Genomic DNA, 25,704 nt, shown 5'->3' with positions numbered 1-25,704 from the left:
TATAAAAAGGAAAAACAGCCATTTGGGACTGACAATGTGATTCTTTTATTCTCTTCCTTTACTCAGCAATTTGTCGCCGCATGAATGAACGAACGATTTACACTTTCAGGTTGACCCGATTATGGTACTTCAGGTACGGATCATTAACGAACCAGTTCCTCCTTTTCCAAAAGGAGGTTGTCATTTTGTTAAAAAGCTTGCTCTGCGTTTTGTTACAGAACACGTGCTCCCTCAGCCGCTTTCGCCTGGCAGGTTTCTTCTTCCACAGTTTCTTTTTGTATCCGGCCTGTTTGAACCAGAGAATAATAAGTCAGCACTGAAACGTTGCTTTTAACGGGACTATAAAAGTCATGTACCTTGCGTCTGATCCAAAGGCCACAGTGTAACCTCATAAACCGCTCCGTCACTGCCTTTACAGTCTTCCTCTTGCCCTTCTTCACGCTGTAGTACGTCAGGTTTCTGCATGACTGGGGAGTCGCATGAGGACAAAGTGCGGACAGGCTGCAACAGTTCAGCAGAGCGGACACAATAAGCTCCCAAATCATACATTTTTTTGCCTCCAAGTATTTAACCATCAAACATATGTCGGTGATTGATAAAAAGTGTACTGTGGCTAGCTTCTAGTTCCATTGCTGTGTTCAGTCCTTGTGTGAAAAGGATGGATTGAATGCAGGGGTTTTATTCATTACTTGGTGTGTGCAAATCTTTGGGGTTCTTAAAACTCTTTCAAAGCGCCACCCAGTTCATGATGTTGGCGAGGAATCCAAATCCAAATTCACACAGGACTTCGTGACAAGGTAATGTTGTGAGCTGATCTCTTCGTAAACATCCCATGTGTAGTCTATGTGTGACTCCATCACACATGAGCCATCAGGGAAAATATATTACCGTTGCAAGATGTTGTACCGCGGCGCCTGATATACTGTAGCCCGCAGAGGAGCTCGGACAGAAAACGCAGAATTGTGGAGAATCGGTGGTTTAATAAGGCCGGAGAGCTGACAGATCTGTGGCGTCCTGGTACACAGAGACACGGAGAGAGGCCTCAGCAGCCCTGTCGGAGAGAATAACGAATGAAAGCAGGCTAAGGATGCAACAAGCTGACACGTTTAGCTAACAGATTAGCTTCAAAGAAACCCGCTGCGCACACGCACAATTCCTCACAAAATAATACACAGTGAATGTTCTCAAATGTGAACATGGAAGGAAAATGTGAATGTCAAGATGAAGGTACACACCAGATACCCTTTTTACCAGGGCGGCCGCCATTTTTGCCTTCGATAGGACATGTACGGAATGCAGTTAGGACAAAATTCATCTCTCGCATTTCAGGAAAGGCGAAGAGTACTGCCACCTAGTGACTGTACGTCGACATGTGCATTCTAAATATTTTAATGAATGTCCAAATATCATGACGTCTTCATTATAATGGGATATTTTGCATTACAAGTTTATTTTTATTTTAATTTCCACCTGCTTTACAGAGGGATTCATGCACCGATAATAGTGCAAGAACTCCTAAATGTGAACTGGGAAGTTCACAAATCTGGATCTTAAATAATTTTAATTACAAAACTTATCTCAAACAGATTTCTGGAATCGTTGTGGAGAGCGTCTTCGGTTATAAATTCTGAAGACTGAAGGTATGTGGCATGAAGAAATATCTTTAAGATCATGGTTGTCACACTCAAACATATTTAGTTGCCATTAGTTACAGTGTGTTACACAATGTGGAAAGAATTGATCACATCTGTGGAAACTGACCCCAGACATGTAATGGTGACTTCTCTTTTTTCTTTAGTTCAGCTAATCTCACAGTATCGATATATGTTTGTGGTGAAATGATTTACATTAAAATATGTTCAAACCATAGTAACTGCCATTTTTTTAAAAAAAAGGCAAAAACAAGTAAAATGATTTTTTTTTTATTTAAATTATAACATACAAGTAAGTTTAAAAAAAAAAAAAAAAAGCCAGTGTGAAAACACTGAGAAGACAAACAATTGTATTAAAGAAAAAAGTAGCAAGCACAATTTCCACATCTCTGCCTCCACTGTGGAGGCAACATGATATAATGTGTAACCACAAGTCTGACACACAAGTGCAAATAAAATCCTTTAGTGCTGTAAAAACAGGCATTTTATACCTAATAGTTCCGTCAACACACCTCTCACTATGTTCATCTTAAACTGAAGCACCTGCAACAGAGTTACACTGCAGCAACAGCCTTGATTTCCACCTTAGATCAGTTTACACTGATAAACCGGCGGACTGTCAAAACGCTCTCCAAATCGCATTTACGCCGCTCCCATTAGCTCAACCGTCTTTGAAAACATATATCCAGTTTTACCAGCCAGCATATACAGGCTCTGCGTCACAGGGGATGCCATAGTATCGACCCTGTGGACGCTCTTTGTGTAACAGTGGCGCTCGGGCTACACTCAGCTCGCTGTCGGTGTCTCTCCGCCGTCGTAGCACCACTAAAATGATGAAGAGCAGGGCCACTTAAAAGAGAGGGGAAAGCTTTTGTGAGCATCTGCAGCCAAACCGTCGCTGTTATATACAATTTATTTAAGGTATAAAGGCAAACACCACATTCACACTTTCAGTTGATCATACAACTAATATTCAGCAAATTAACAAATTAAGATTTACAATAACAATTGGATGCATTTCAGTTTATTGTGCTGGGCAAAAAAAAAAGCTTCTTTACGCTTTATTAAACAGTCTAAAAAAAAAAAAAGCAACAAAAACATCATGGCAAAATCAAGCCGGGAGAATGCTTTTTTTCTGGGCTTCATCTAATGATACGCTACATACTTCCTCCCTTCTTCCCTCATGTCTATTTAGGGCTGGAAAATTGAAGCACTGTTACGCTTAGGAAACAGATAAATGTCTTAAATAAACTACGAACCGTAACAAATGCAAGCTGCGGCTCCACACGCTGGAGTCAAAGTTATGGTTAACATTTTCACACCAGGGCAAGAATAAAAATTAAAAAAAAGATATATTCCATCACTTACCCCCACCTCCAATCACTAAAAGAGCAATAGTGACAGGAGCAAATTCACAAGTGTCCCCTGCTTTACGGAAGAAGGTCTCCATGCAGTAGCTGGGGGCCAGACTGCCTTCTGGACAGAACGCATCACCGGGACACTGAATGGGACTTACATCAGGACTCTGGGGGGACAACAGCGCTTGTTACGAAACACACGAAAGACCTTTTCCTAAGACACACAGATTCCTTTTGTCTGGTTGGGCAGGGCTCTCACAGGGCAGTAGTGATTCTCCGGGCACACGTTGCAGTTTTCCTGGCCCCAGTGGATCTGGAAGAAACCGCTGCTGCAGATTTGACACAGAGTCTGATGGGGGGGCTTGTGCATACCTGTTCAAAGCCAGATATCACCGTCACCGTTGCCAGACGGTGACCCCTATTTATTGTAATTAGACGCGTCGAGGCTGACCTGGCCGACACGGCGTGCAGTCTATAGCAGCAGTTTGCAGAGCTTCCGCTCCTCCGGGACACGTCTGGCACTGAGCACAACCGGAAGAGCTGTGGGACAGGAGGGACACTGCTTGATAGAAGGATTTTTCTCAGAGTACCAGGTTTTATCTGCAGTGTCCGATCAAATTAGCTGCACCAAGCGGAACACGTATAATCCTCATGGCATTCGATGTGACCTGCTGATGAATCCGTGGCTGCCGCTCTGCTGGCAAGCACCGCCATGAAAGCATGTGATGTCGGACGGAGGACATTCCCTGCTAATTCCCGAGTCCTCGTCACAAACTGTGCCTTTCGGGCTGCGGCTAACTTACTTGCAGAAGCTTCCCAGCGCGCACGGCGCACAAGAGGTGGAACTCTGATGGGAGGAATGGAAACCTGAGGGCAGCAGACGAGAAATGCCTCAACAGATCTTTACATGAGGCGAGTAAAGCGGACCGGAAGGGTTCTGGTTATCGCCGTTACACAAACACACCTGGTGAGCAACTTGTGCAACTGTCTGCTCCGGTGTTGTTGTTGAAGGAACCAGCCGGGCAGGGGTTGCATAAAGGACTCCCAGTGATACTGTAAGCACAGTTATTCCAGTGAAGGAGACAAAACAGGCGCCACTATCACCAGTAACTAGCTGTGCACAGTGTGTGTACTTTGTGTAGTAGCCGCGGTTGCAGGGCCAACACTGTTGTTGTCCAGATAGGGGCTGATAAAAGCCTTTGGTGCACGGCAGGCACGCTCCAGGAAATAGACACTGCCCAGGGACAGGACAGCATGAACACATGAGGGTGTCTGCAGGGAAATAAAGACCATAAACTTTGGCGTTTCCAGCTCAGCAGGACACGGCAGCTCGCCATCCAAAAATGCAAGAACGCGGCGAGGGGACCGCTGGGCTTACTGTTGTCGTACAGGAACCCTGGAGCGCAGGACTCACAAGTGGAAGTGTTGAATGCGGTGCAGCCCGGGGTTGTGCTGCTGAGAATCATGGGAGTCACAGTCAGAGTGGTCACATTTACAGAGGGAGTGGTGCTGGTCACAGCGGGCGTTGGTGTGGTCTGACTCAGTGACATGCCTGTAAAAAAAAAACATCAGATGATTCAAGTCTCATTTCTGCTAAGAGATGTGACAAAGGACGTCAAGAAAACGCAAAGAAAACACAATAATGGCTGTTTTAGGGGGCTGGACTCCATCTGTGGGCAGGTCCCAGCAACACTTTCACCTCTGTCTATCAGCTTTAACGGTTACTGCCTTAAAATGATTTATTACAAGCAGAATCACCCATGTGACTGGCATTTGTGTCGTAGATTTGGGGGCGGTTAATCCTAGATCTTGCTTTTGTTGACAGGCACAAGATGAGAGAGATACAAGTGTTGAGAAAAGTGAACAGTGCTGCGTCTCCGGACGGCACAGATGGGATGATTTTGTCTCCACTTCCACAAAATCACACTCAGGGCCACATGTTTTTGTACTCGAAGACACTTTAGCTGATTCCTTGCAAATACTGACACCAAACCAAACCACAAACACACACACACACACACACACATATATTCATCTGTCAAACACCTTAACCGAGCCAATCACATGCGCAATCCAGCGTTATTTTGCAACATGCTCGAGCCTATCAGCACAACAGAGACCATATTGTGGCGGTAATCACATCGGCCATGTGCCTCCACTGCTGCTTACTTGATTTCTGCCATCTTCCTCATGAAATTAAATTATCAAAAGCGAACATCACGAGGTTCCCCTGGTGAATTTACTCTGTGTTGACGAACTTTTAGAATGACAAAAAGAAAGAATTGAATTTGGCTTCGTCAATAAGCCGTATGAGAAACGTCAATAAGCCTTTACTTACAGTATATGATTTCCACCGCATTTGTACACACTTCAATAATTACCCATACTTTAAGAAATACCCCAGTTTTGTATAGAGAAGAGGCGAGAAGAGAAGCACTTTACACTCCTTATTTCCCCAGAGGTGTCTGAACTCACCGATGCAACAAGCAGCGAACACCACAGGTAATATTCCCCGACAGTCCATCCTCCAGCTATTATCAAACATGAGCGCTGAATAATATCAAATCAAAACATCTCATCCCTGTCAAGTGGACGACCTAGCGTGTTTTTTAAAATCGCCAGAGACTCCCACTCGCTCTGGGACCGCTCCACTTATCAGTATCATATGACAAAATACACATCATGTGATTCTGCTTTAGAGGAGAAAGCTCAGAATAAACGAGCTGGTTTTAGACAAGCCTGCTTTAACATGAACGGCCACAGGGGGCGCTGTCGCCCATGTGAAATCAAGTACTCTTAGTAGGACTTGAAATGTCAGCAACAGCCTTGCAAAGATAAAGTTTATTTATTATTATAATTTTGCTATGCAATTCCAAACAACTATTAAATTACACGCATTAATAGGAGGTTTTGGGGTACGTCTGCAGCCCCTCTGTGGCAGACTTGATGTCAGTCCTGAGCTCTACACATTTAACTTTTACACTCTTTTACATAACTTTTACATTATGGTGCAACACAAAAAACAACCTTATTTGTTTTATTTCAGGCAGTTCCACTTTAAGGGATCACATGGAAACAGTTTGGAATCACACGCGCATGAACAATACCTCCATTTTTAGACTTTCTTCAAAAGATGTAAAATATTTATGATCCTGTTGACATCAGCTGGGGACTTTTTTTGAAAGAGATATTTTTTTCTTTTAATCTGTCACAATCCCTTCCATTCTCAGTAAATGAACGGCTGCACATAAGCTCACTACATCTGTACAGGGCTTTTCCGCATCTTGGCCGATTCAAAGATTGAACAATTGACGTTTTTCAAGTCTCTCGATGTAACCCTCGAGCCTCTTCTCCATTTCCTCCCAGGATTTCTGGCTCACAAGTTTCTGGCAAAAAGGACAGAGAGAAGTCAGGAAGAACGCCAACAGTTACCGACAGACGTCTTTTGCTTAAGATTTCCTACTTGTCCAGTGGTGACCTTGAAAGCAGCAGGCTTGCTCGTGTCCTGGGCCTTCGCGGTTTGACTCTGCTTCAGTCTTTCGCGTTCTTTCCGGTTCTCTTCCAACTTTCTCCGCAGAGCCAGATTCGTTTCATCCTCGGCGGCTCTCTGCCGTATAGCCAGCTGGCGTTTCTGTTCTACTTCTTTCCTGTGTTGTGTGTAGACAGTCAACAAAGGGCGAGAGGACACACGCATGTCTTTGCTCCAGCGCGGGCAACATTGGCTAACCTGATGGCGGCGGCTTTGGCGCTCACTTTCCTGTGGAGCTCGATGGTTTCCATGGCGTCCTGCAGCTGCTGCTCCTTCTGCTGCTTCTCCTTTCGTAAAGAGCGAACCCGCTCCAGCAGCTCCTGCTGCTCCTTCTGCTGCTGCTCCTTTTGGAGGGAGAGAGACCACCGAACTGTTTCCTGGTTTACCTGCGCCTCGTCCAGATGGTTTCCTCTGTCGCAGGGGGGCAAATTGCGGGGGCGGGTGCGGGCTTCCCGGATGATTTCAAATTTCTTGAGGAGGTCTGCCTGTGCCTCCTCCAGCGCCTGACGAAGGAGCCCTTGGTTTTGCTTGGAAAATTCTCTCACTGTCAAATTATAGAGACGGCCTTGATGAAAGGGACGGACACTCATATGTCAGGATATGGAAGGGGGGGTGTGCCAGGTTACCGATGTCTTGCTTGAACTTGTGGAGTTTTTCTTTCGCTAACTTTGAGTTCTTGTGTCCGTCTGCAACTTGTTGCACCAACTCCCTCATTCCTTTTTCCTCCTGCAGCCGTTGCGCCGCGTATTTCTTCATTAGTTCAGCCGTCTATAAGACAGATAAAGCACATCTGTGCATACACACATACATTCCAGAACAGCGGGGGTGGGGGTGGGGGTCCTCGTTGCATTGCGGTTATATTTTTAAACCACACTGTCGAGTTGGCTCATGCAAGTTAAAGACAAACCTCTTCTTTTGTCAACTGAGCAGTCTTCTGGTTGCGTTCCACCACGTGCATGCGCGCGGCGGCCGCTTCTTCGTGGCTTATGCGTCCCTCCAGGTGTCTGCGGCCGATCATGGCCAGCTCCTCCTGGAGGTCCTGCTCACGCATGTCCCTCTGCCATTGCAGGTAAGGGGACAGCTCATGCCCACCTTCCACTAATTTCTGCATTCTGCGTCATAGATACAGATCATTCAGCTCGGCTTGTTTGACCACGTGTGTGGTTATATAAATAAATAAATAAATGCCCGTCACCGTTGGAGCTCCTCCTCGGCCCTGCGGTCATGCAACGTCTTCTGCCGCAGGATGGCCGTGCTGTTTAGCTTGACGGGCTTTCCCATCGCCTAATAAGGAGAAAAAAACAGGCTTTGAATGAAGCAATCCCACAGAAATTGAGATTGCAGTGTCCCACCTTGTTGGGTTTTGGTTTTGTTTCCATGGTTGCTGAGCATTATGGGTAGTTGGCAAACAATGCAAATACATTGCAAAACAGTGACAATTTCAATTAAAGCCCCTTTGATCTTTCAAAGGTCAAAGATTCTTTGATTTTGTTAGATTTGTTATTGGAGATTAAGCATGTGTGGACACACCATTCAGTTTTTTTTTTCGTGTGTTTTTTAAACCTCCACATTTATGGGCAACAGTGTGATTGAACGGCTGCAGGAGGAATAACAGAAACCGTGGACATCTGCAAGTAAAACCAGGGCCCACAAAAAACAGAGGGGTGTACTCTGTATATTCCTGTTCTTAATAAAAGGATCAGTCACTGACAAGTTTCACCTTATTGCTTGGAGGAAGTCCAGATGCATGGAATGAGTTGAACTTGAGTTTTGCGTCAAGGTCCGTCTGAATCTGAGTCATCATGTCCTGCAACAAAATGAGTGTCAGGAAGGTGACCTGGTTCTGAAATACTTCTCTAAATGTCAGTACTGTTAGGACATACTAACCAGAACAGAACATCTACTTAGAAAAGACAACTCATACGGGAATCAATGAGGTGAATGTGAAAATCCATGCAAACAAAACTCATCCTTACCTCTGTGTGTTTGGACTTTTGTGGCTTTACACATGAGAATTGATTCATATTTGCCTCGATGAGCAGCTCCTGTGAAAGAATGGGTGTAATTTAGGGGGAACGCAGAAATGCGATTACACTGACATAATAAATATAACTGCTTGTATCAGTTGCTTTTAAGAGTCCACATTTAACATCTCTTTTTGTGTTTTGAGTGTGTTTTTTTGCTTTTATGTAACATATTTCACATCTATTTTTGTGCTTTAACCATACGGTGATTTGTTTTGCTGTGATACAACACAAAAGTACCTTTGTTCTTTGCTGGTTCTCTTTTTTAATCTCCTCTATCTTCTGCATCTCCTTTGGAGGCTGATAGGTGCTAACTGGCACCTATAAAACGATCCCCCTTTGAATGGTCTGCATCGATCCTCTTGATGTAAATACACCGTTTTTAGCCCATCAACCTACCGGTTTGCATTTTTCCTGCAGCGGAATGAGCTCAGGAACCGGTACAGCTGCAGGTTTTGGTTTGGTGAGAGAGAATTCTTTTGGCTCAGTGGTTTTCACCGGAGCTTTCTTCATCTGATTCCCGGATGACATGACGGCCAGCTGGCCAATGAGAAGATCAATCTCAGGGCGCCACCTAAAGGTTCAACAGACATCCGTATTTCAATTTGGGCCTGAGGAGCAATTTTCACCGCGACACCATCGGAGCTGAACTAATTTCACCTTAGCAAAGGGAGAATCCATTGTGTTTCCACAAAGGCAGCATCGTAAATCATACTCCACTCTTCTTGTATCGCTGTTGTCAGGTTTGTGAAGAAGAAAACCAGGAACTATACCCCAAATCAGCCACAGTCCTATTAATAACATTGTATTTCTATAACAACAACGTAGTTAATTATGTGTTAGATTCTTTATAGTAGATCATTATGAAAAAAAATGCATGTGTCTTACTAATTGCATCTTTTTAATATCCAACGATTTAACAATGTTGCTGAAATTCCGGAGTCCAAGGTCATCCAGTGCAAAGGTGAGAAGGTAACAAATAACTGGAAAACATTACACCATCACAGCAACGCTTGGGACGGTTGTTTAATGTTCAATTATTATCAGACGTTTAGAAGGTGAATAATTGTAAACTCACTGACAAACTGGCTGCAATCTCTTCTAGATATGTGCTTTGCAATCTGAGCGTAGAAGACTTTGATAACTGGATCCAGTAACTTCTTATGTTCCACACATCCGGACACAACGTCCAGTATGAAGTTCTTGTGCGACGCATCCATTTTCTGAAACAGAAATAGATCAACAAAAGCCCCGAAAAGGATCGAGCCGAGCTGGGATTACTACCTGTAGATCCTTTGAAACATCTTCAATGAAAGCATCCAAACACTGTGCGCTGCCGTTGAAAAGATCTATGAGCACAATGGCCTCCTTGACAAGGGATTCATAACTTGGTGCCATCTTATATTGACTTGCAGATCGCTGCAGAGCAAAAACGGTTCTCGAGGAAATCCTGCAGCGTTGCACTTTACACGTCATTCATGTTCCGACACAGGCACGCGTTCTATATTTAATACGAGAAAGAAATTAAATTAAAAAAAGATAAGTTCCCGTTTCTGTCAACAGACCAGATGCGTCAAGTCGTTGCCTAGCAACACGACAGCGTAAACAGACGGCTTCGGACGCATTAATTGCTGATTTTTTAAAAAACAAAACAAAAAACAATATTTAATCCACCAGTAGAAATTTCTTTGCCTTACTTTAATCAGTATTGGGAGTTTTAAACCAGTGCGACATCCTCGCGCTTTGTTGGCTGGCAAAACAATAATTATGACGCGACATACAGTGACGTCAGTGCTAGACATGTGTTACATTCATGAGCGGTTGGAATTGTTAAATAGGTCTGAAATATATACTGCAAAGAAGATGACATATCCATCATGCGCAAATCGCATTTTATTCATCACTGACCAGCAGTAGTTACTCGGAAGGGTGACTAATTTCTTTTCAAGTTTTGAGTGGTTAGCGGGAAAATCATTAAGGCATAAATGGGCGTAATGTTACATCACAGATTATCTAATTTGGTTTCTCTGGAATAGTCCTTGTGAAATATCGCAATTATGTTGTAACTAATGAGATGATACTTTGTGGAGCTGAATCAAATTCGGTATCCCGCATAGAAAGTCCTATAAATCCTCTCACATGGAGAAGATGTCTGTTGTCTACCATGACCAAAATGTCAGACGTAGTTTACGTTCTAAATTACCAGGAAAAGATTGGTTAAAAATTTAATCAAAACTATCAGTATTTTATTTTTATTTGGTGTTATTTTGAATACATTGTATAAGCAACCTTTTGGTTAAAAGCCCATTTGTGATTTAAAAAAAAAAAGAAGCATAAGTTTAGTAAATTTATGTTGGTCCTTTTATAGTTGAACACTAAATTTCTGGAACGCTTGCCTGCAGACCCCGAGGAAAGCGGCAATAACGAGCAGCACCTGAAGGCGACACTTCCTGGGAAAGTGGGAGGTGATGTTGTCAACGTGACCGCGGCCAGTGACGGGCAGGAAACAGCCGATCCGTCGCTCCTCCGTGCGCCTGTAGCGTTGGGACCAGGGAAGCGATCGGACGTCGGGGAGTCGTGCGGCCAGCCTCTTGTTTCTGCGAAGATGGACGCAACTCTTCGTGTCGGACGACATTCTTCTAGCACCGCGCCGGCACACTAAAGACAGACAGTGTTAAGAACATTTTTCGTCCTGGAACCGAGCAGCGCTAGCTAGCTTAGCAAGCCCGCCGCGGAGAGTGCCAGCCTCAGGTACGGCAGAGGAGAGGAGGGCTTGGTGACAAAGGAAGGTGGCCAGATAACGATGAATCGCTTTCGAAAGTGGCTGTACAAACCCAAGGTAAGTTCTGACGGGTGCAGACACCGCCGGTGCTGCCGCCAGCCGTGCCTTATCCCCAGGTTTCTGGTGGCTAACCCAACATTTGGCTCATTAGCCTGATTATTTCATCCACTGTCACACATCTGCTAGCGCCGCTCCAAGAGCGCCTCTTCCTTTGTTATTGTTGCTGCTGATCGTTTAGGATTATTACACATTATTAAACTCACTCATCCGGATTGTCATTTTTTACCAAGCTTTGGGTATTGTTCCGGCCACATGTAACATTTTCCTTTTTAATTTAAAGTAACATATTTAAGTAGTAAATCCTAATGGATGGTTTATTTATTTATTTTTTAACAATATGACTCTTTTAAACCCCCAAAACGTGAGCACATGACATACAGTTGTATAGAGAAAAATGTTTTGATTAGTATTTACTATAAAAATGTGTGTTGTTTTCAGATACCTAGTTAATCAATAGCAGTGGTTATTTTCTGGAGTAATTTAACAATTTCCTGGACTGTATATTGTTGTAAAGAAGTAGACAAATGACTGACTACACCCCGTGTTGATGAATAACAACCCATATTTGACAAACATCCCCAACACTGGAGCTCCAAAGACAAAGGAAGACAACTAAACCTGTACTGAGAAGGCAGCATTGACCTAAAATCCTCCACATTTACACCTATAACCGGTAAAATTACTAAACCAACCCACATTTGTCGTTGTTTTGATATACAATCATGGTTTTAATGACTTGGACTGGGTTTGATTTCTGTTATTTGATATCCATAAGACCATCATCACAATAAACAAAGCACCCTCGCCCACATTTTCACTGGAAAAGTTTCATATTTGCTCTCTGCAGGATGTGATTCAATTTGTTTAGAAAATGAGTTTTTATTCTTTGGCGTAATTGGCAAATGGCGTATAAGTGATGCAAACTTGTTCTTTAGTGGTCAACGTCTGGGTAATTCAAACTCTTAGATGTTGGGATATTGTTGGGTTTACAGCAGTTAAGGGCTCATAAACTTGTTACGATTGCCAGTATCCACTTATTGTAAGTTAAATATTAATAGAGAAAATGGAGGTAATATTCGATTGAAACTGGGATGCAAGGATGCACATTATTCTTCCTAATGAGAAATCAGGAGGCTGAAGGTAAGCCCAGGTGACACTCAGACATTTTAGTCTAAATTTGTCGGGTTTCTTCAGTGTAAAAGCTGCAGATAAAACGCCGACCTCGGACTGCAGGCAACCTTTTTGAGCAAGTTGGTGGCTGTGGTGAGATGTGCTCTTTTCGTGCCGTTTATGTTTCCTGGGTGAATTTTACTTTTTACATGTCGGCCTTATTTCCGTGAGCATCATATCTGTAACAGCGATTGTGGTTCGGCCTCAGCTATGTCAGGGACCCACCTGCTCTGAAGCCCACGCGCTCACCTGCGTCATTCCACCTCCGTTTGACCACGTTTGCTGACGCCGCGCTTTCCCAGATAAGTGTATCATCGTGTTCATGACAGACCCCGGACGTTAAAGTGCCGAGATAATGCATCAGCTTCTTTTCTGTCAATTCACAGCCACGGTGGGAATTAGGGGAATGATACACACTTTGCTGTGGCTTTTAAATGATCACTTCTGCTTTAAAGAACGCGAAGAGAGAGCGCTAAAAGCCCGTGTCATTATGCCTGTTGGCATAAAAGGGCGGCATTTATGGAAAAACGCTGCACGTATAAGTCGTTGCTCTTTTAGAAAACAGGTAAAATGTTTCTGTGGTGACTAAAATCTGAAAAACCGTCGGAGCCAGACCTTCGTAGTTACGTGCCAGATAGTCTGCTCTTATTTATTTATCAACTGCATTCCCCTGGAGTTAGCAGAAGTCTTATTTTAGTACGTTCCCACTACTAGAATAGAGTTTTTGGTATTTCCAGTGCCGCTCTTTGGATTCTCTTCTGCGTAATCTCTTTATCCGCAACTGTTAAAGGGGTCGTTGCTGGTTTCCTTCGTCCCGTTCTTATTAAGTTTTTGATGGTAGCGGTCGACCCGCAGCGGCGAAGATTCACACGCCTCGATTAAAACCACATCGGACGATGGGGATGATGTGCTCCAGTCCAGTCAGGAACGTCTGACGGGTCTGAAGCGCATCACCGATCACAGGTTTTCAGGCAAGTTTCAGTCACCTTTATGCACTCGTCCAGTCGCTTGAGTCCCTCCGGTTGCGTCCCTGCACCCGTGTCTTCGGGGTGTGAGTGGGTCATGGTGTCATCTGCCTGAATGCCAGTCACCTCACCCCCCCCCCCCCCCCCCCCCCCCCTCATCAAACTTGGAGAGTGGCTGAAGGTGCCAGGGACCAAGAGAGATGTCAGGAGGGTATACCCCGCGCTCCCTCTGTTAGTCTCTGGTTTGTTATTCTATCAAGCATTCAGGAGCTGACCTTCAGCGCCACGTCGCCTCATCTGTCAAACGGGCTTTCACCTCCATCTACAGGATGCGACTAATTTGCCTTTCATGCCCCCACCTCTACCCACGGGACAGTTTGTCAAGATGGCAGCTCGTCGTCCTCATCATCGCGCCCAATAGATGAGACTGGAGCGGTGAGGCCGTCTCCCTGTGTTATTCTGATGGCTTTAATCACACACAACCTCAGAAAAATGCAACAACTTGGACTCTCTTTTTCTGTCTTGCCTGGAGAATATTTGTGCATTTGTGCACTGTTAAGCGATGGTTTAAACTTTAGAGCTGCTCTGCCCGAGAGGTCAGACTTAAGTGTGTTGATGGTGCACCAGACTGAGTTTGAGCAAAATAGAAACATTGTTTTCCCCTCAGCGCTGCACTTCTGTGTCTACACTGACGTGTGTGAGGTTTCTAGTGGAACTGGCAGAACTGTAAACACAATTTTAACGCTCTTCGCAGCACTCGTAACCCAATTATTTAATGAGCCGCCATATTTCTTTCCCTTAAATCTCAGGACCTAATTTCTCTTCACTTATTCACACGCCTCAGAACACTTCTGTTCGGGATCAGAGCCTCATGCTTCTACTTTCTCATCTCTCTAAAGAAAAATACATTCGTCAGAGCTCTGGATTATTGCTCTGGACTTCCTGCAGAACAATAAACTGCGCCGCAGCGGCCAGCTTTGTGTTTTCGCCCCATTTGTGGAGCGTTTAGTGGGTGTCCCGTTCTGCTTACCCACCGGCCCCGCAGTAATTGATTTGGTGTCAGCTGCTGGGATTTACAGAGCTGACCCAAGTGCTGATGAAGACGGGCCGGCCGCTGGGTGATGGACGGCCTCTGGAAATGCATTGCGGGGTTGGGAAATAGGTGTGTTGGTAAGAGACAAAATTAAAGCACAGAAAACTGTTGGAGCGCGGAGGTCACAGTCGATTTATGGACCTTGTTTCTCGTTTGAATACGGTAACAAGATAATTTACAGTAAAGTAGTGTTCACGCATGTAAGGGGCCTTCTGTCCATGGCTGAAGTTTATTAGGGGAGACAGACACATCTCATCGGGGGTAATGCAAAGGAGAGGAGGAGGAGAACACTAGGCCTGTGTTTCTGGGATTATATTTGGGCCTTATTTACTCTTGGCAGCAGATTAGATGAGAGGATGCCGCTCTTCAGCAGCTCAAGTGATTCCTCTTACTGGATGCAACCAGGGTTATTTCATTTTTCTTTCCAACATTGATATTCTGCCTTGTGTTCAAACGGAATTTCTTAATTGAAACAGAATTTAATACATGCATACTTCTTCCCCATCCTCTAGTTTTTAATGCAAACAAACCATGTGATAAAAGTAGAGTCATTAGAGGATGGCTTCATTTAAAAGAGACTTCAAACTAAATGTGTTTACATTTTCTTAAAAGTAATCCACAAAAGGTGACATGTTAGTAATGGGAGCGATGGACCAAAGATCTGGGAGATGAAACAAACATTGATCTTAAATCTAGCACATACGTGTTATTCATACAATGATATGACTAATACTGTATCTTTCATATACCGGTACAGCCTCACTTGCACAATAATATTGAGCTTGGTGTTTGTCATTGTGACAGAGAGCAGCTAAACTTGGTGTTTGAATGGACCCTGCTCTGCACAGTATGGATGATTGAGGACAGCTGCGCCGTGTGGGCTGTTAGCCACGACTGTGCACAGAACAGGAAAAGGAAATAAATGGGGTTGTGCTTCATGTGGTGGAGACCTGTCTGTTGTGTCCTTGGCCTCTTTAATCTCCCGCCTCCCCTCTTGTCACCTCCGTCATGCGTCAGCCTCATGCACAGGTTATAGGTTCATCTGAATGCTAGATTAGCGCAGTCGTGTCAGAGGAGGCAGATTACGCCATCCGTCCAGATGGGCCGACCACTCTGACGGCATTGAGCGGAGTTAAGTCGACATTCTGCCGTAGATACAACTTTAGCCGTTTGGTGTGGAAATACTCGTCGTCAGACCCTGATTAAAGGACGCCATTGGCTCTTTTGCTCACTGCTGTGACAATTCAGGAAGAATTCGTCTGAATTTCCTCGTCCTTTGCGAAATTGGCAGCTTAAACCAGACCAAGGTGTGGTGCTCTGGACACCAGCAGCGTGATTCATAAAGAGTCGCCACCTGGTGATGTTCATTCACCGCTCAACACAGAGAGAAGCTTTACCGAGTCATCCTAAAGTCCTGGGAGGGGGGGCCACCTCGGCGGAATTGTTACTCTGCCTGTGTAATGACGGGTTTGTGGTTGCGCTGGGTTTGAGTCATCCCAAAGGACAAGCGGGGCAGCAGCAGTACAACAGGAGAGTGGCGTACCACAGGGGACAAGAACTGATGCCTCTGAATCATCTCCTCACCGATGCAGGCCAGAGATGTCACTGGCATCCATGACACAACTCACAGATTCACAGATGTCCGCACGCTCGGCGTATTATTTTAGAACCACGCATAATCTGTTCTGTAGTTGCCAGGTGCTGTCACCAGCTCATTTAACTGTCTGTTATAGCAGTGGCCAAAGTGGTAAATATTATCATTTAATGATATAGTTTGCTTTAACTCTGCAGTAGAAGCCTTAATTTGCTTCATAGCTGCGCTGACGTCTGAACTAATTCCAGCCCGCTCCTGCTACCGTCTCAGTAATGAAATAACGACCTGTTTGTGTCTTCTCACAGTTAATATTTTATCTAAGCTGAAGGCTGAAGCTGTAGTCCAGGCAGCTCCAGTGCTGCTTCCCTTCTGAAGTAAATTCTGCATGTGTGGGACTTTTCTGTGCGGCAGGAATGCTCCCTCTGGTCTGAAGAATGTCGCGAGAAAAGGCTGCACATACGGCGTGGGTCTCAAATCTGAGCCTGTATAATGTTCTCTGTGCTGAGTTGTTGCTGCATTAGAACAAAGGGGCTTCCCGTTTGGTCCTCATGACGTCTGAATCGGCCTCAGTCTCAACCGCGCATGTGTCTAAAGTCCAGGTCAACCTTGATTGGTGACATAAAGACTATCTCCAGTTATCTGCTATTGAAGCAAAAGCTGCGGTCTTCTCTGGTCCTGCACTGCGTTTCCAACCTTTCCAGCAGTTTCATTCATAAAAATGCATTCAAAGACCTGAAAAGTGCATCAGGAATGACAGACAATGTGGTTAATTTATCACCGAACAGAATTTTGTCCAAGTGTTGAAGGTTGCTTCCAGTTTCCTCCCTCAGAACAATAGATTTTCCCCCTCAGAACAGTGATGTGACAAGCAGACGTGCTGCAGGTTCTATCTGTTTTCTCCTCGCTGTTTGTTTCATTATTGATGAGAGAGAGAGAGAGTGAGTATCATATTTATTCCGAGAGAGATGTGAGGACGCACGGGAGGAGCATCACGCAACAGGAAACGCTGCAAACCTAAGGGAAAACATCCTGGGAGAGGTTTCGGTAAATACCGGCATTCGGTTCGGGTTTTAGGAAAACATCTCGCAGACAGTCGATGCACGGCTGGAGGACGATCCCGTCTGGCTCCGCCTCCCCCCGATCTGCACAGTCATGCTGTCCTTGCAGACTCCTGCACTCCCGCTGCGTCCCTGCTGGGATGCACGTCCATGCAGGTGTGAACGCCAACCCTTTGGTCAACCGGGGGCCTCACAAGGATATGTAAAGTGGTTGTGTTTGTTGAGCTGATATGTCCTGTATACTTCTGGTTGTTGCATACCCATATTTTTGGCGTTCTGGGGCGTGACTGGTGGCCTCCACAGTGTTCCTGGCTGAACGCTGACATGGTCATGAGTCGGCCTGTTTTCCGCAGGCTGCAGGGAGTGTTTTGCTGCTCGTGCAAAGCTAAACCGTTCACCAACTGCATTCCACCAGCATAGTGAGCAGAGCCCGGGCTAATGAGGGAACACAGCTCCTGCTCCTCTAACTAATTGGACCCATTGTTAAAACACGGCATAGTTATGTTGCGCTTTGTCCACTCTGTATCGATCAGTTCACTTATTACATTCTGCAGATGGAATTGATGAATAAATCACCTAAGGATGGAGGTTTTGAGGAGATTCTGTAGTGCTGGAGAGACGTTTCTGCTGTCCCTGTTATATATGTTAACTGTCCAGTTTGCTGTGTGTCTTTGTGTCTGCGCAGAGGACAGACCCTCAGCTCCTGGCTCAGTTCTACTACGCCGACGAAGAGCTGAATCAGGTGGCCACTGAGCTGGACAGCCTCGACGGCAGGAAGGACCCTCAGAGATGCACGCTGCTGGTCAACCAGTTCCGCTCCTGTCAGGTCAGTTTCCTTTCACTGGAATTACAGTTTGGTTCAGTTGGATCACCGTCGATGTTTCATTCATTTATTATTAATAATGGATGAAAATAGTCTTTGAATGGAGTCAGGTTGCCCCCCCCTTCCTGCTGTACTGTCCATTAAAAGATCACTTTCTAATGTGCTCTTAGCTGAAGGGACTGAGGGAAAAATCCAGACCTTTTCTGTACATCTTGATATTTAAGGTTGGCGACTCCATTTCTATCCGTCTAAGTTTCCTAGTTTTTAAATTTGAGGTGGAGCCAAAAAAAGCATAATTTTCTCCCAATCTCTCGTATATAGAGACCCAGTTGGGTTTGGTTTGGTCCTTTATTGTAGCTTCCTGCCTTGTGAGGCTTTTCTGTGTGTTTTGGTTTGAACTGACAGTAACAGCACCTTTACTGGGGAGGGGAGTTGTGATTAATGTTGGGAAAGGTTCTGTTGGTGGAAACGAGAGGAGCGCTGCAGGTGTGAGTGTGTATAAATGATGGCTGCACCCTGCTTCACCCTGCTGAGAGAGCCGGAGGTGGGGAGGAATATGATGCCGTTTAGCTCAATGTGCTTTTGCCCCCACCGTCACTTTCACAGCTGCCTCCTCACACTGGGAGCACCGATTAATAAGGTCATCAGCTGATCCCCGACTGTTGTCTGTCTGTCATTTTTCCCTTTCTCTGCTGATCTGCCCCACTTTCTACCACATTGTTTATGTTTTTTAACTATTGATATTCCCCATTAGCATTTTTTGTGATCAAGTTTTACACATTTTGTTATCTAGCAAGTACAGACGCTCTGAAGTCAGCGTGTGTACCTGCAGAGAGAAATGTCTTTAGCATCAGACCACCTCAGGGCTAAGCAGAATAAATTAAGTGGAAAAACTATCCCCTGGGTCCAAGGGTCTAAGAAAAGATAAAAGTGCAAGTGAAATATAAAGTTTCTCTTGGGTGACTGCTAATATGGGCCCTTGTTTACAGCTCTCTGGAGTAGGATTATAAGGCTGGAAAACACCATGAAACAGTTTAGCGCTGTAAAAGGAATGCTAAACAAGTTTGCTTTGTTTTCCTGATCACCATGGTGTCAGGTCATGTGACTTTCATAGGTCGTATTTTCTTCCTTTTAATGACGAGATGGCAAATTAGCGCCCCCTGCTGGCAGAGCTTTTGAATCCCTCTGTCTTTGGGGTGAGAGACTGTGCTGTGACTGACAAGATTACAGTGCACGGTGCAGCTGCAGCAATGAAAGGCTAATTTCAAGTCATTGTTATGCTTGTTGTACACGCCAGCAGCACACACGCTCTTGATTAGCTCTTGCTGTGTGTGGCATGCCGTTTTCACCCATTATTATTATATAGTTCAGTGTTTTTAATTAAGGTAGTGAAGGCTGTAACATTTTCATGGTACTGAAATTGTTTTCGTTTTACTTCCTCATCAGTTGTTTTTTTTTAAAGGTGCAACTTCCTTCTTGGTAAAAGAGAACTATGGACCAGGAATGAATAATCAAAGAAGGGAATTCTCTTCAGGAAGAGACTCGCTGACACTATTTTGTCTTTCGTCACTCCACAGGACAATGTCTTAAACATTATCACTCAAATCATGGATGAATGTATCCCCAACGACCGGGCCAACAGGGATTTCTCTGTCAAATTCCCCGAAGAGATTCGTCATGACAACTTGGCCGGGCAGCTGTGGTTCGGGGCTGAGGTAGTGTATCACCCTCAAACATCAGCATGCAAGAGAACCTCGCACAAACCCAACGTTTTAAAATAATTCTTAATTATTTGGCTCCGTGCTTCAGTCCAATTTTTTGAGTTTAAGATTCTTTTCAAGATCGTTTACCACACGAATCTTCCTGTGTAGTGTTTGGCTGCAGGCTCCATCATCATGAACAGAGAGATTGAGAGTATAGCCATGAGGCCCCTGGCTAAGGACCTAACACGAAGCCTGGAGGAGGTGCGGAACATCACCAGAGACCAGGCCCTTAGAGACCTCAACTTATACACAGATCGTATGAGGGATGCACTGCGACATTTTGACAGCCTTTTTGCCGAGTTTGAACTCAGGTAAGTGGGGGGGGGCAGACGCTTTTGGCAGCTCTATCAACACAGTCCACATTCAAGGATTTGTTTGGTTGAGCTTGCCAGGATCTCTTTTTTTCATTCTTCTGAAACTGTTGCGAATGTCCTTGCCTTGCTTCTCTTCTGTTGCCAGTTATGTGTCAGCCATGGTGCCTGTAAAGTCTCCCAGAGAATACTATGTACAGCAGGAGGTGATTGTACTTTTCTGTGAGACTGTGGAGAGGTGAGTTAAGAAACACATTTTTTTAAACAGTTCCAACTTTTGGAGTTCTGCTGGCTTGAACTGGAATCTAAGCGTCACATGAAAGTGTTTCGGTTGGTTCCCTTGTTCTTCCCTCTCAGGGCCCTGAAGCTGGGCTACCTCACACAGGACATGATAGATGACTACGAACCCGGCCTTATGTTTACAATACCCAGATTAGCCATCGTTTGGTGAGTGGGACTCGTTGACTCCGTCCTTCTGTCTTCGTAGTTGCGTTTTTGTCCCACCTGCCATCTCACAGAATTTTAAACCCCTTTTCAGTGGGCTGGTTGTGTACCCGGAAGGACCTCTCAACCTTGAACAAAAATCAGAGGACATGTCTGAACTCTTCCGACCATTTCGCACTTTACTGAAAAAAATCAGGTAGAATTTCTGAATGTGGAGTAGGAGCATTGTGTCATCTCTGTCCAGGTTGTTTAATTCTCTGTTGTCATGTTCTCAAATGTTTGACAGAGATTTGCTGCAGACCCTGACTGAGGAGGAGTTAATAACTCTGGAGAGGAACCTGTGTATCTCTCAGGATGGGGAGTTTTCCACAGACCAGGGACTGGCCACCAATTCAACTGCTCCAGTCCAAGAGAATCCCTCATCCTGCAGCCCCACTCATGTCATCTCCAACATAGAACAGGAGGCAGAGCAGGAGCATCTGGCCGTGTTTGTCTGTCCCAGTGAGGAGAAGCAGCCTGCAGAGGTGGAGATGGGATGGGAAGATGTGGAAAACAGGAGGGGGGAGGAGGAGCCGGAGCAGGGCCTGGTGTGTGAGGAGGCAGAGGAGGCCGAGTTGGCTTGTTCCATGCAGTATGACGAAGAAGAATTGGAGCAGCTCAACATGATGGTGTACCGTGTGGGAGATGAGATGTCCAACCTGCTGTCGCCGCCTAGTCAGCTTCAGTCCCCAGCACGCCATCCACACAGAAGAGAAATAGCAGGATCCAGTGGGGCTTCCAGCACCGACGCCTCTCCCCGCAGGCCCGTGGTGGGCCGGGGACGGACAGAGATCTGCCTCGAGGAAGAGGATAGAGTCTTTCTTATGGATGATGTGGATGCAGCAGGAGAGAGAGAGGCCTCAAGAGAGGCCAGCAGCGTGGTCGCCTATCCGTCCAAAGCACTAAATCCTGCTCATCCCACGCAGGAAAAACCCGTGCTGTGGCCAGACTCTACCAGGAACGGTTGGTACCCTGAGCCACAGTCGGAGCAGCCATGCCCTCAGCCTCACAGCCAGAACGCGCACGTTTCTAATGCGAAATACCACCCTAGCACGTCTGCCCCAGGCACAGAACCTCTGTCCTACACCAATGGATGGGAAACGGGCCTGGAGGGGACGGTGTCTGAAACCGCTGAGGTCATCGCCCACCGCATGGGGGGGATGAAACTGTCAGCCACGGTGATTTTCAACCCCCATTCGCCCAGCTTGACCGAGCGGGCCGTGGACAAGCTGAGGTCTCACTCTGAGATCGAGCCCTGCGGCCCCCTGGTGGCCACGCAGTGCCTGCTCAACTCCTGCGTCTGCTGCGGAAGCTGCGACGACGGTCACGAGGACGCCGTCAACGCGGAGCCAACGGGACCCGGTTTAGGCATCGCCCTGGGATTAGACCGATCGTGTAAAACCGCAGTGCCAAGCAGTGTCATCCAGGCTTCTGCTTGTTGGCAGCCTCCACGAGGTCACGAGCCTCATGGTAAGGGCGACCTTTCCCAGTTGACTCCTCCCTCTTCCCGCTGCTCGACAGAGGACCTGGAAGAGGAGTCAAGCTTCCATTTCTGTGAGAAGTGCCTGGTGGTGGCTCCAGGGTGGGGGCATCATACTCTGGATGGTGGCTCCAGCATAGAGGGGGGGCTGTCCCCGTGCAACCACCAGCACGGGCCTGAAAAGAGGCAGCAGGCCAGTGAGGGTCATCAGCAGAACAAGGAGAGTGACAAATCAGGAGCAAGAGAGCTGAAGGACAACAGGAGGAGGTGAGTTTAAAACCATTTCAAACATAATTTTTTTGGGGGGGAAGGGGGGGGCGTATTTGCTGATGCGGTACATCCTCTCTTATATCATATATGTTATCGTATTTTGAATTAGTCTGCTGAAACTTGTTTTGCATTTTTCTTTCCATGTGTATTTTGTTTCTTCTGGCTTCCCTTTTTCTTTGCCCGTCTCTAACGATTGCAGTCTGTGGTTGTGTCTAGTTTTCAGAGTTCTCCCCTCAGCTCACTGTCAGGTAGTGACTGTGAGAGTGTGTCGGTCACCACATGTAGTCTGTCAAGCAGTGCATACACCCCAAGGTAACAATCGATCACGGCAGGGTATTGTCATTCTTTCTTTTTCGGTGTTTATTTACTGTCTGTTGAGATTGCTTCTTCTCTTGCAGTGTTTTTGAGATGAATTTAAGAGCCATGAGACTATAAGTGCAATGTTAATGTACTGTACATTTAGATTTATTGGCAATATTTAATGGTTGTAGATGTGGAAATATGTATTTGTGTGTATTTGAGAGTGTATAGAGTGTATTTGCCTGTTTTTTTTATCCTCCATTTTTGTATCAGTTCAATCGAGATATCAGAAGGTAAATCTGCAATGGAGTGGTGAACGTTGCACACTTTTTGTGCTTTGCTCCCTCTAGTCCTGTCAGCAGTTTGACCCCCAGCTCAGAATCATCAGAAGACCTGGACCATCAGGAGATCCAGCTAGCCCTGCAGAACGCCAAGATGGCTGCCAGGAACAAGATTCGTTCACGCTTCCACAGCAGCAGTGACCTCATCCACCGCCTCTTTGTGTGCATATCAGGTCTGACCTTCCCATCCAGGTCATAATCCCTCCCCCTTCGTCACGTTGTAACAGCCACGAGGTGTTCCGGGTCGTTGCAGGTGTTGCCGATCAGCTCCAGACCAACTACGCCAGTGACCTTCGTAGCATCCTCAAGACTCTGTTCGAAGTCATGGCAACCAAGATTGAGCAGGCGGATAATGACAAGCAAAAGAAAGGTAAGAACGCATCAGCATCCAGACTGCCAGGGTTCTGGAGGAGGAACTGGGCCCAAATGCTGACCACTTGAAATTTGATGGCCATAAAAGCAGCAGCTTGTATTGCCACTGCTGCCGTTACCGTAACGCTGTCTTTCATGGCGTTCCCCTGGTGTTCAGCAGGTCCTGTCCTGCGCAGCGCGGTGCTGGAGGACTGCCTCCTCTGTCAGGAGGCCATTTCTTCATCAGAGGTGGCAGCCAAGGCCCGGGAGGGGCAGTTCGAAGGTCAGACTACTCTCACCCAACCCTCCCAGAGTAGCGTTAGAGTGACAGGCTTTCCTTGGAGCAGACAGAATGGTGTCTGATGACAGGTCCTGGTGGTGTTAACTGTTGTTGGCTCTGTAGATCCTCCAGATTGGGTGCCCGATGAAGCCTGCAACTCCTGCATCGCCTGCAAAGCTCCTTTCACTGTCATACGCAGGAAGCACCACTGCAGAAGCTGTGGGAAGGTGCGTTTGACTTTAGAATCAAGCCCATATTTATAGTATATATGGTATATATGGGAGCGGATAATGTGCGTACTTTGTCGTTTCAGATCTTTTGCTCTCGCTGCTCCTCTCATTCAGCTCCTTTGCCCAGATACGGTCAGATGAAACCCGTCAGAGTTTGCACGCACTGCTACATGTTCCACGTCACGCCCTTCTACACCGACAAGGCCGGCATCTGACCACAAAGAGAAGCACGCGGCCCATGCACTGGACAGCTCCGGGACTGTGTACGATGCAACCGCTGCACCGCTCCGCTAATGGTGAAATAACAGCCGTCATCGCACCAGCTAAGCAAGACTTCCATGTAAGGCCATTGCAAAAGGGAAGAGGGAAGAGGTTCAGCCATGAGTGATGACTGGACCTGTTTCCTTTTCTGTGGAAAGAGTATTGGATCACTGAGAACCAGAGTGTTTGATTGTAACATCCAGGCAACCCTGGTTCAAACACTGTGTGTCTGACTGAAGCGGATAACAGGAAGAAGGAACAAACGGGCAATAATAGAAATTTTCTGTAGCAGCTTGCAGCATAAACACAGAATGGGCAACAATGATTATTTATTTACCTGTAAATGAAAGGATTTTTGAACTATTTTCCTATGCTTTTGCGAGCTTCCTTTATTTGTGCCAGAGCTCCCACGGGACTCGGATTACTCAAAAGAATGTAAGTCATGATAACCATGTAAATAAGGATAATTCTAGAAAGAAAAAAAAAAGCTACACTACAATGTCTTCAGTAAGCAGAGGCTATTTTTATGGGCACTGTAAAAGCAGTCTCCATCAGGCTACCAGCTCATGCAGAGCAAAACTAAAATGAAACCTGTTTTTGGTGAGCATCCATGCTTCTCATGGCTGTGAATGTGCCATTGTTAAAGGCTTCATTAAAGATGTCTACATTCCAGGGTTCTTTTCACCTTTTAAAGGCAATGAGCTGCTTTTTTTTTTACTACTGGAACCAAAGCATGTTTAGCTTTCCTTTAAGACTGTGCTGTGTTGAAAAATGGATAAAAGGGATTCTCATTTTATCGCTGGCTGTGTTTTGAGCGCCCTCCAGTGGAGAGCGCCCTCATCTGCACGATGCAGACAGTCTATTCTCAACCAGAACTCTTCACAGGGGCCGTTACACAAAAGACAGGCTCATGTTGGTCCTATGATTTACCTTCCTCATGATATCGTGCAATATGCAAGGCTACTACAGTATCTGCAATGGCCCTGCACAGGTTAAAGACACCTCTTGTTAATTTGATTGTATGTACAGGTTATTTCTGAATATATAACAGAAATTAAGGTTTGGTCCTTGAGTCTAGTGGTACATCGATGGACTGCTGTTTTTGTTTCCAGGTGACCTTTGTGAGCTTGAATCAGCTTTTATTGCAACAGCAGCATACAAAGAACCTTCAATGGCTAATATTTATTAGTTCATCTGTACGGTGTGGATGGGCCACGCTCATTCTTCTCTGACTTCCAGCAGCTGCTCAGGCATCACATAGTCAAATTCCTCCGTCAGACTACACGAGAGTTTCCATCAAGGATCACAAACATGAATATATATTTTCTTTTATAAAGAAAAAGGTGCATGAAGCTAATATATGTACAAAGGAGTCATGCAGTAAATAAAGGGGCAGGATACTCTATTGTCTTATTTTGTAAAGATTAAGAATATTTACATGGCAAGAGCTGTGGGAAATATTTAAACAATGTTATATAGTTTTAAATGCTATGTATATTGAAATAAATTACTTTTTTTCCCTGTTA

The 25,704-nt window shown here is 45.6% G+C and overlaps 4 protein-coding genes across 8 annotated transcripts; 1 reads left to right on the top strand and 3 right to left on the bottom strand.

Annotated features, from left to right (window-relative positions):
• Nucleotides 1-21: 21 nt before the first annotated feature.
• Nucleotides 22-1,367, bottom strand: mrpl35 (mitochondrial ribosomal protein L35). The gene is made up of 4 exons (XM_003962469.3): nucleotides 1,236-1,367; nucleotides 889-1,051; nucleotides 357-501; nucleotides 22-286 (listed from the first exon to the last, which is right to left on the bottom strand). Exons 1-4 carry the CDS (start codon nucleotides 1,264-1,266, stop codon nucleotides 98-100), a joined length of 528 nt encoding a protein of 175 aa, XP_003962518.1. The 5' UTR covers nucleotides 1,267-1,367; the 3' UTR covers nucleotides 22-97.
• Nucleotides 1,368-1,931: 564 nt separating this feature from the next.
• On the bottom strand, nucleotides 1,932-5,679 carry LOC105418291 (proprotein convertase subtilisin/kexin type 5). The gene is made up of 9 exons (XM_011617404.2): nucleotides 5,486-5,679; nucleotides 4,389-4,562; nucleotides 4,144-4,282; nucleotides 3,975-4,063; nucleotides 3,814-3,877; nucleotides 3,462-3,550; nucleotides 3,270-3,382; nucleotides 3,021-3,177; nucleotides 1,932-2,501 (listed from the first exon to the last, which is right to left on the bottom strand). Exons 1-9 carry the CDS (start codon nucleotides 5,553-5,555, stop codon nucleotides 2,344-2,346), a joined length of 1,053 nt encoding a protein of 350 aa, XP_011615706.1. The 5' UTR covers nucleotides 5,556-5,679; the 3' UTR covers nucleotides 1,932-2,343.
• Nucleotides 5,680-6,007: 328 nt separating this feature from the next.
• Nucleotides 6,008-10,350, bottom strand: cfap99 (cilia and flagella associated protein 99). 3 transcript variants are annotated; one of them, XM_029832627.1, is made up of 15 exons: nucleotides 10,261-10,350; nucleotides 9,848-10,064; nucleotides 9,642-9,786; nucleotides 9,452-9,546; nucleotides 9,224-9,330; nucleotides 8,963-9,137; nucleotides 8,804-8,884; nucleotides 8,516-8,584; nucleotides 8,260-8,346; nucleotides 7,735-7,823; nucleotides 7,447-7,651; nucleotides 7,166-7,307; nucleotides 6,738-7,083; nucleotides 6,474-6,657; nucleotides 6,008-6,396 (listed from the first exon to the last, which is right to left on the bottom strand). In XM_029832627.1, the coding sequence occupies exons 2-15, from the start codon at nucleotides 10,037-10,039 to the stop codon at nucleotides 6,304-6,306; spliced, it is 2,010 nt and encodes a 669-aa protein (XP_029688487.1). In that variant the 5' UTR covers nucleotides 10,040-10,064; nucleotides 10,261-10,350; the 3' UTR covers nucleotides 6,008-6,303. The 3 variants fall into 3 exon arrangements, with proteins under 3 accessions (XP_029688487.1, XP_029688488.1, XP_029688489.1); XM_029832628.1 differs by having other exon boundaries at nucleotides 6,011-6,396; nucleotides 9,452-9,575; XM_029832629.1 differs by having other exon boundaries at nucleotides 6,011-6,396; nucleotides 9,224-9,354; nucleotides 9,452-9,786.
• Nucleotides 10,351-11,012: 662 nt separating this feature from the next.
• On the top strand, nucleotides 11,013-25,704 carry zfyve28 (zinc finger, FYVE domain containing 28). 3 transcript variants are annotated; one of them, XM_011617415.2, is made up of 14 exons: nucleotides 11,013-11,402; nucleotides 17,971-18,111; nucleotides 19,686-19,823; nucleotides 19,980-20,182; nucleotides 20,331-20,420; nucleotides 20,540-20,629; nucleotides 20,721-20,822; nucleotides 20,913-22,412; nucleotides 22,632-22,727; nucleotides 23,066-23,229; nucleotides 23,310-23,426; nucleotides 23,589-23,690; nucleotides 23,811-23,914; nucleotides 24,001-25,704. In XM_011617415.2, exons 1-14 carry the CDS (start codon nucleotides 11,367-11,369, stop codon nucleotides 24,130-24,132), a joined length of 3,015 nt encoding a protein of 1,004 aa, XP_011615717.2. In that variant the 5' UTR covers nucleotides 11,013-11,366; the 3' UTR covers nucleotides 24,133-25,704. The 3 variants fall into 3 exon arrangements, with proteins under 3 accessions (XP_011615717.2, XP_011615711.2, XP_011615722.2); XM_011617409.2 differs by having other exon boundaries at nucleotides 11,014-11,402; nucleotides 23,586-23,690; XM_011617420.2 differs by lacking the exon at nucleotides 22,632-22,727 and having other exon boundaries at nucleotides 11,014-11,402; nucleotides 23,586-23,690.

This window comes from Takifugu rubripes, chromosome 2 (genome assembly GCF_901000725.2).
Source record: "Takifugu rubripes chromosome 2, fTakRub1.2, whole genome shotgun sequence".
Lineage (NCBI taxonomy): Eukaryota > Metazoa > Chordata > Actinopteri > Tetraodontiformes > Tetraodontidae > Takifugu > Takifugu rubripes.
Note: the sequence above shows the minus strand (reverse complement) of the source record. Positions and strands in the feature narration are given on the sequence as shown.

Excerpts from the sequence above, each read along its gene's own strand:
- mrpl35 (XM_003962469.3), bottom strand. The coding sequence starts at position 1,266 with ATGGCGGCCGCCCTGGTAAAAAGGGTATCTG. Across the intron at positions 1,052-1,235 it reads CCTGGTAAAAAGGGTATCTG|GGCTGCTGAGGCCTCTCTCC; the intron begins GTGTGTACCTTC and ends TCTCTCCGACAG. Across the intron at positions 287-356 it reads GCCTTTGGATCAGACGCAAG|GCCGGATACAAAAAGAAACT; the intron begins GTACATGACTTT and ends TGGTTCAAACAG.
- LOC105418291 (XM_011617404.2), bottom strand. The coding sequence starts at position 5,555 with ATGTTTGATAATAGCTGGAGGATGGACTGTCGGGGAATATTACCTGTG. Across the intron at positions 4,283-4,388 it reads AGGGTTCCTGTACGACAACA|ACACCCTCATGTGTTCATGC; the intron begins GTAAGCCCAGCG and ends ATTTCCCTGCAG. Across the intron at positions 3,878-3,974 it reads TTGCACAAGTTGCTCACCAG|GTTTCCATTCCTCCCATCAG; the intron begins GTGTGTTTGTGT and ends TGCTGCCCTCAG.
- cfap99 (XM_029832627.1), bottom strand. The coding sequence starts at position 10,039 with ATGACGTGTAAAGTGCAACGCTGCAGGATTTCCTCGAGAACCGTTTTT. Across the intron at positions 7,824-8,259 it reads GACTTCCTCCAAGCAATAAG|GCGATGGGAAAGCCCGTCAA; the intron begins GTGAAACTTGTC and ends TCTCCTTATTAG. Across the intron at positions 6,397-6,473 it reads TCAAGGTCACCACTGGACAA|AAACTTGTGAGCCAGAAATC; the intron begins GTAGGAAATCTT and ends CCTTTTTGCCAG.
- zfyve28 (XM_011617409.2), top strand. The coding sequence starts at position 11,367 with ATGAATCGCTTTCGAAAGTGGCTGTACAAACCCAAG. Across the intron at positions 20,183-20,330 it reads TTTGCCGAGTTTGAACTCAG|TTATGTGTCAGCCATGGTGC; the intron begins GTAAGTGGGGGG and ends TTCTGTTGCCAG. Across the intron at positions 20,823-20,912 it reads ACTTTACTGAAAAAAATCAG|AGATTTGCTGCAGACCCTGA; the intron begins GTAGAATTTCTG and ends AATGTTTGACAG.